The 8269-nt window shown below is 37.5% G+C and overlaps 1 protein-coding gene across 1 annotated transcript; it reads left to right on the top strand.

Annotated features, from left to right (window-relative positions):
- Positions 1–3123: 3123 nt before the first annotated feature.
- LOC101394530 (olfactory receptor 4B1-like) lies at positions 3124–4062 on the top strand. Its single transcript, XM_004443464.3, has one exon. It carries the CDS (start codon positions 3124–3126, stop codon positions 4060–4062), a length of 939 nt encoding a protein of 312 aa, XP_004443521.3.
- The last annotated feature ends 4207 nt before the right edge of the window (positions 4063–8269 follow it).

Raw genomic sequence — 8269 nt, 5'->3', positions numbered from 1 at the left:
GCTGTGGGCGATGGGGAGGTGTTGATAGAGTTTAGGTGGGTTAGCAACATGATTTAATATACATTTAAGGAAAATTACCAAAGTATTTACAATGATGCTTAGAGAAGAGAAGATACATATGGGTTTGAGTATGAAAGGCAAGCTAAATGAACACACAAGACTGGAATTGTGCTTGGAAGGTGGGTAGGGTTGGAAGGAACAAAGAGGGCCTTTCCAGTGAAGGGAGGCTTGTGATGGGAATGAGCAGGGTAGGCTTGAGGGACTTGGAGATGACCCTGAGTTGAAGAGAGGTGAGGTGAAGTTTAGTGGGTAAGAGGGTGATTGTTGAGGTGGCTCAGTCTGGGAAGGTTTTTAAAAGTGAGTCAGAGGAGTTCAGGTTTGCCCTCATTATCCCAAGCAATGGAGGATCTGAGGAAAGAAGGGTCAGGAAACAATTTTCTGGCTGTAGTGTGCAAGAAGGATGGGGTGGGAGCATCTGGAGACTAAGGTGCTTTTGTAATTTAGGCATGTGACAAGGTGGTCACAGCAAGAATGTAGAGAAAGTGATCATAGGAGAGAGGGTTTAAAGATAAAATTAATGGGACATGGTGATGACTGGGTATGGGAATCAAAGGGGACGTGGGTCATATATTGCATCTAAACTGCAACATAGGCTGCTTGGAGGGTGATGGTGGCATCACAGTATCTTCCAGGTCACACTTCCTCATAGGTCTCCTGTTACCCCACAGCTTAGTTTCATCAGCTTCCACCCAAATCTCTGTCCAAAACCTTTCCTTGAGCTCCTGACTGAGGACATGGTAAAATATGATTCTTGAGTCTCACAATGTTATCTTCTAACCATTCAGTTACTTGATTTTGCAAGGTGCTGAGATGGTGCCAGACATTCCTAATGATTGTGGGTGCCTGGTGCCCACAACACTGCTCCCATAGGAAAGGGCACCACACTGTAATGTATTTAGCAATATTGCTTATGTTAGGTCATGGGTATCAATGTAATTTCTCTGCTGCACTCACCTTCCTGGAAACTTGAGCTCTTGGTTGGGCAGTTTCCTATTGCTTCTGTCAAGTGCTGATCTTCCCCTTTTTGTTTCTGCTGATGAACTTGAGAGCAATTATATAAACTACAAAGAAAATTTTCATTGCATTTTGCTTGAGGTTGCATAAATTTGTAGATATATTTAGGTAGAGTTGAAATCTTCATTATGTTGAATTTTATTATTTAAACATGATTTTATGAGAATTTCTTTTTGCTGGATATGAGTACATTTTCCCTCTTATACATGTATTTTCTTGTGTTCCCTTAGTAGTTTTATGATTTTCTCTGCTTAACTATGTTGCACTTTTAAGTGCTTTTTATTTAGAAAACGTCTTGACTGTTGTAAAGGGAATATTTTTCAGTTGGGTTTTCTAACTAGTAATTGTATTTTGAACTTTCTTATTGTTGCTAGTGATTTTTTCCTAGGTTTATGTCTTAGGGGATTCTGCTTGCAAGAGACAGATGCATCAAAATAGCTTAAGCAAAGAGGAGAATTGATCTGAGGAATAAAAGGCTTTCTCTGGTACCCAAGTACATGAGGGACTGTATCAGGGATTGAAAAGTCAAGAATCAAGAACATTCTCTGCATCTCTAAGATGCTGTCGTCTCTTTCTCTACTATTTTTCTTGCTCCAGAATACTAGTTTCTCAATTTTTTCAGATTCAGTGACTTTATTTAATCTTAAAAATTGTTTTCTTTAATAAAATTGTATATATTTAGTATTTACAGCTTGATTTTTTGATATACATTTACATAATTAAATGACTATTACAGTTAAGCCAATTATTATATTCATTTCCTTATATAATTATTTTTTTTTGGTGAGAACACCTGTGATCTGCTCTCTGAGGAAATTTCGATGTTCAACATGTGTCTTACCCAAGGAATTCTGACGCACTGTTTTGTTTCCAATTGTACACATCACTGACTTTTGTTTTCTCTTTGATTTGGGTCCTTGCTGTTAGGTACATTTTTACTTTTTAAAAAGTATATTTCTTGAAAATTTCAGTAAGAAATCAGAGACAAAGGGAAAAGCAATGAGGATAAAATTTATAGCAGGGAATCAAAATGTTCATACTACTTCTTTCTTATTTCTCATGGATCATTTGTGGTGAAAAAAATTCCTAATATGGCACCTTAATCTAGAGAATATTGTTTTGAATCACATGACATTGTTAGCTTGAGTGTGTATTGTGATCTGTATTTCTTCAGTGTAGTTGGTGGGGGGGTGTATAGATGTATAAGAGGTGCTCAGTGCGCATCTGTTCCAAGGAATTAAATTACAGAGAAATCTTCACTCTTGTTATCATATACTTTGCTGCTGGCTACCAACCTGGAACCAGAACGAACAGGTTCCCAGCCATAACAATGTTCTAGAGCACAAGTTCTGTGATTTAGGGATTGCTTCATAGTTTGAGCTGTGTGCCAAGATGTGTAAATGTAGTAATGGAATGATGGAGACAAACTAGTGAGTTGAATTCTCGCCAGAGTGTTTGACCATTTGTCATATAAATATAGTTATTGAAGCTGCAAGACTGGTGAAGGAATCTGACCTGAGTAAATTGAAGACTGCCATAACTGAGTGAAGAAACAGTACAGAGGACCTTTGAAAATGGAAGACTAATCAGTAGTACGATGATTCTCTGAGGTAGAGATCAAAGAAAGAAGGAATTTAGGAGCAGAACTGTGTCATGGGGATTCCCCAATGGGAGAGAGCATTGCAAATGCAATGAGATAATAAAAAATATCACTATGAATTTGAATGGGCCTCAAATTCAGAATATCTGGTGGTGAGTTAGAAAGAACCTGGGACTGAAGTCAGAAAGCCTGGTTCTGAGTCTAAGCATCCACCACTTTCTGGATGATCCTGGATAAATAACCACTTCTGTGAGCTTTTGTTTTCTATTATATAAACTGTTCTTACATTGCTAATATTTAGTGCCGAGTGAGTATATACTGGCTAAATGAATAAGTTTTTGTTGTAAAGTGGTTTATAATCTCTAATGTGCTGTAAATGAGGCAAATTGGTTGCAATCACTGTTTGTTTTATTGCAGGTCTCTCAGGAGCTTGCGTCCAGCGCATTTGAATGAATTCCATGGCGAATACAAGTAATGTGACCAAGTTAGTTATTGTTGGTCTTTTCCAGGATCCAGAGGTGCAGAGAGTGTGCTTTGTGGTGTTTCTTGCCGTGTACCTGACCACGGTGGTGGGCAATGGCCTCATCATTGTGACAGTCAGCATCACTAAGCATCTGAATTCCCCCATGTATTTCTTCCTTAGCTACCTATCCCTAGTGGAAATCAGTTACTCCTCTACTATTGGCTCTAAATTCATCGCAGACTTACTTGTCAAGATTAAAACCATCTCCCTGGAGGGCTGTCTGACTCAGATATTCTTCTCTCACTTCCTTGGGGTGACTGAGATCCTTTTGCTTGTGGTGATGGCCTATGACCGCTATGTGGCCATCTGCAAGCCTCTTCCTTATATGAACGTTATGAGCAGCCTACTATGTTATGTACTTGTGGCTGTTTCCTGGCTTGGGGGCTTTTTTCACTCCATCATTCAGATTCTCATCACCATCCAATTGCCCTTTTGTGGTCCCAATGTGATTGACCACTATTTCTGTGACCTCCATCCATTATTCAAGCCTGCTGGCAGTGACACCTCTATGGAGGGAATTATTGTGCTGGTCAACGGTGGATTAATCTCTGTCTTCTCCTTCCTCCTCTTGGTGTCCTCCTATATTGTCATCCTGGTCAACTTGAGAAACCGTACTGCAGAAGGCAGGCGCAAAGCCCTCTCTACCTGTGCTTCTCACATCACAGTGGTCATTCTGTTTTTCGGACCTGCCATCTTCCTCTACATGAGACCCTCCTCCACCTTCACTGAGGACAAACTAGTGGCCGTGTTCTACACGGTCATCACTCCCATGCTGAACCCCATCATCTACACACTCAGAAATGCAGAGATGAAAATCGCCGTGAGGAGGTTGTGGGGAAAAAAGGAGAACTCAGAAATGGAGTGAAAATGAGAAAGTTATAAAAAAACTGTATGTCTAATTATTCTGTTCTTGAAATGCATTTTCATTTTAGTGGGACATTCATGAATGGCAGAAATATATATAAGGACTTAATGTTATTGCTGCTGTGATGCTCCTTAGTAAGAAAAATTCTTTGGTATCCTGGTGTAATGTTCCAAGGACAGAGATCAGATAGTCTTGCTGAGTCTTAGAGAATTGATTCGCTCCCTGATATCCAACAATGTCATGGGATTGGGCAACATAAGGACTTAAACTAAGTACAGATCCAAATGAGACCATTCTGGCAAATCTTTTGCATGTTAAAATCATTTCTCCCTTTATTCCCTTCCTTCTTTCCCTCTTTACTTCCTTTCTCCTTCTTGCTCCTCTTTTCGTTCAACCTCCCTCATGATAACAGCTTATATTTCATTAAAAAAGGAAACCAAACAGAGGAATTATCAGGGGATATTTGGGGAGGAGGATACCAATGTGATCACCTCCAATGTGGACAAGTGTGTTTTGAAAGTTGCATCCCTTTATTTTTTTATTCTTCTTGTTTGTTCTTGGCATCTTTTACCATAGACCATCTAATCGTGAGTACCAGAAGAGTCCCTGGAACAATTTCAGTTCTTGTGATATGTGGGTGCAAATGATAGTCCTTACATCTCCATGAGTCCTCTCACAATGTCCAGCATCTATAAATTAAAAAATATATATATATCAAAATGACATAGATTCCAGCTATCAATAGGGAAAGGTCAAGTCAAACATTTTAACCAAAAGGAGATAACTTGTAGACTTATCCAGATGTAAATACAGAATGTAGAAAATGCTTATTAGGTCTAACTTGAAGAATGAAGGGGAAAAAAGATAGAAAGTAATATTTACAGGAGGTAAACGTACATATCTTTGTATAGTAAAAATTTTTTTTTGTTAGTTTGCAGTTTTCCAAGTTTCTATTACTTTTGTAATAAAAATAAACTTTACTTAAAAAGAAATAAAGAGAAAGAACCAAAAAAAAAAAAAAAAATGAATGAAGGAGAGGAAAATACTGTTCATGCATGTTTCTCCTCCAGACTTCTGTCATTTATTTTAGTGACCATGCCAATTCCATTTCTTTTCATGCCTATTAGTGTTTCATGGTGAAGTTGGATGAGACAGTCTATGGAAATTATTGTTTCACCTCTCAGACACTCCACCCACTCAACTCACCCTTGTCGTTGTGGATAATTTAGAGAATATAATAAAATTTGCCCCTGTTGGCTTTGGAATTACACAGACTGGTGTTGCATTTGCCCTCCATCTTTCTACCTCTCCTTGAGGATCAGGTTAAATAATGCAGGCAGCTTCCTTGCAGAGGGATGGAGCATCAAAGGTGTGCTATAAGCATTAGGGCCTTTTCCATTTCTCTTTATGTGCTGGTGGAGCATGTAGGTGAATAGTGGCTTTAAAGGCACCAGGAGATCATTCCCAATTCCCTTGGTGTCCCCACTAATCATGGCCATGGATGGCCATCATTAATCCCTAACAACATACCACTTCTGCCTGGAATGACTACAACCTGCTTTTCCATATGGCAAAATCCTATACATCCTTTAGGACCTAGGTTAAAGTCATCTCTCTTTTGAGGCCTTCTCTGACCTCCCTCCTCCTCGGGTTAAGTTTGTATCTCATGTCCACTGTTATTTTACATACTCTTCTCATTGCCTTTATCATGTGATTGTATTATTTTATATGTGTTTCTCTCTCGCTAGATTGTAAGCTCTCAAGGGCAGGACCATTCACTATCCCTTCTTTCTCTTTGCAGCTCAAAATATCATGTACATAGCTGGTGCTTCATAAGTGCTTATTGAATAAACAACACTTCAGTCCCATGGGCAATCCATTCTAGATCATTTCTTAGTGATTCTTTCTGAACAATTTCATGGTGAGGAACCCATCTCCTCCTGTAAAAATATGAAGAGCTCAGGCTCTGAAATTCATCAGGCTGTTCCAATTGCCTCTCAGTCACAATCCAGGATCCAAGTCACTTACTTCTCTGAACTCTTGCTTTACATAAATACAAGATTAAGAATAGTATGAACTTCATAAGATTATTCTGAATATTAAATAAGATAATTTACATAAAGATTTTAGAAAAGAGCATGGTATAGAGTTGTACTATGTACTCAAAGCATATTAGTTATCATAATCATCATCATAATTAGTTCTGGTGATTAATTTTATTTATGTGATGACTACATGCCTGTTCACATATTGGTCTTTTTTTTGTCTTGCGGAGGTACTCAGAATAGACCTTGATTCCATCCTAAAAAGTTTTTAATCATTTGAAGGCAGTTCAGTCCCTTCATTTTTAGGCTTTTATGGGCTAAACATTCTCTGTCGATTAATTGTTTTTGAGTGCCTCACGCAGTTCCTGGCACATTGTAGGTACTCAATACATATTTGTTAAATAGATGTTGACTTTAACATAGCCTGCCCATTATCATTTGTGCTGAATGCACTTATATTTTGTCAATGTGTATTTTAAGGCTTTCTGTAGAACTAAACTCAGTGGAGCTGCCTTCCCTTTTTCTTTATCTTTTTTAAAAAATTAAAGTTTAGTTGACATACAATATCTCATTGGTTTCAGGTGTACAACATAGAGGTTCGACATTTATTTACGTTAAAAAATGATGACCCTGATAAGACTAGTTACCATCTGTCATCGTACAAAGTTATTACAATATTGTCGACTATATTCCCTGTGCTGTACATTACATCCCCATGACTTACTTATTTTATGACTGGAAGTTTGTACCTCTAATCCCCTTCACCTATTTCACCCTTCCCCCAACCCTCTTCCCATCTGGCAACCATCAATTTGTTCTCTGCGTGTATTAGTCTGTCTCTATTTTGTTTTCTTTTGTCATTTGTTTTATTTATTTATTTTTTAGATTCTATGTATAACTGAAATCATATGAGGTTTTCTTCTTTCGCTGTCTGGCTTATTTCACTTAGTAAATGCCCTCTAGATCCATCCATCTTGTCACAAATAACAGGGTTTCCTTCTTTATGGCTGAGTAATATCCCATTGTGTGTATATATATACATATATATATACATATATATATATATATATGTATATATATATACACCACATCTTCCTTATCCTTCATCTACTGATGGGCACGTATTTTGCTTTCATATCTTGGCTATTGTAAATAATACTGTAATGAACATACAGGTGCATATATATTTTCAAATTAGTGTTTTTTTGTTTTCTTTGGATAAATACTCAGAAGTGGTATTGCTGGATTGCATGGCAGTTACATTTTTAATTCTTTGAGAAACCTCCATACTGTTTTCCATAGTGGTTGCATCAATTTACATTATCATCAACAGTGTACGTGGTTTCCCTTCTCTCCACATCCTCACCAATACTTATTATCTTTTGTCTTTTTGGCAATTACTATTCTTACCAATGTGAGGTGATATCTCATTGTGGTTTTGATTTGCATTTCCCTGGTGATTAATGACGTTGAGCACCTTTTCATGTACCTGTTGGCCACCTGTATGTCTTCTTTGGAGAAATGTCTATTCAGGTCCTCTGCCCATTTTTTAGTTGGATTATTATTATTATTTTTTTGGATATTGAGTTGTATGAGTTCTTTATATATTTTGGATATTAACCACTTATCAGATATACCATTTGCAAATATATTCTCCCATTCAGTAGGTTGCCTTTTTGTTTAGTTGATGGTTTCCTTTGCTGTGAAAAACCGTTTTAGTTTAATGTAGTTCATTTGTTTATTTTTGCTTTTGTTGCCCTTGCTTGAGGAGACATATCCAAAAATATATTGCTAAGTCTGATGTCACAGAGCTTACTACCTATGTTTTCTTCTAGGAGTTTTGTGGTTTCAGGTCTTAGTTTTAATTCTTTAATCCATTTTGATTTTTCTCTTTGTATAATGTAAGGAAGCAGTCCAGTTTCTTTCTTTTGTATGTATCTGTCCAGTTTTCCCAACTCCATTTGTTGAAGAGACTCTCTTTTCCTCACTGTATGTTCTTGACTGTTTTGTCATAGGTTAATTGACCATATAGGTGTGGGTTATTTCTGGGTTCTCTATTCTGTTCCATTGATCTGGGTGTCTGTTTTAGGGCCAGTACCGTACTGTTCTGATTACTATAGCTTAGTATTATAGTTTGAAATCACTACCCTCCCTTTATCTCG

Source organism: Ceratotherium simum, chromosome 34 (genome assembly GCF_057802395.1).
Source record: "Ceratotherium simum simum isolate JZ-2026a chromosome 34, ASM5780239v1, whole genome shotgun sequence".
Taxonomy (NCBI): Eukaryota; Metazoa; Chordata; class Mammalia; order Perissodactyla; family Rhinocerotidae; genus Ceratotherium; species Ceratotherium simum.
Note: the sequence above shows the minus strand (reverse complement) of the source record. Positions and strands in the feature narration are given on the sequence as shown.

Excerpts from the sequence above, each read along its gene's own strand:
- LOC101394530 (XM_004443464.3), top strand. The coding sequence starts at position 3,124 with ATGAATTCCATGGCGAATACAAGTAATGTGACCAAGTTAGTTATTGTT.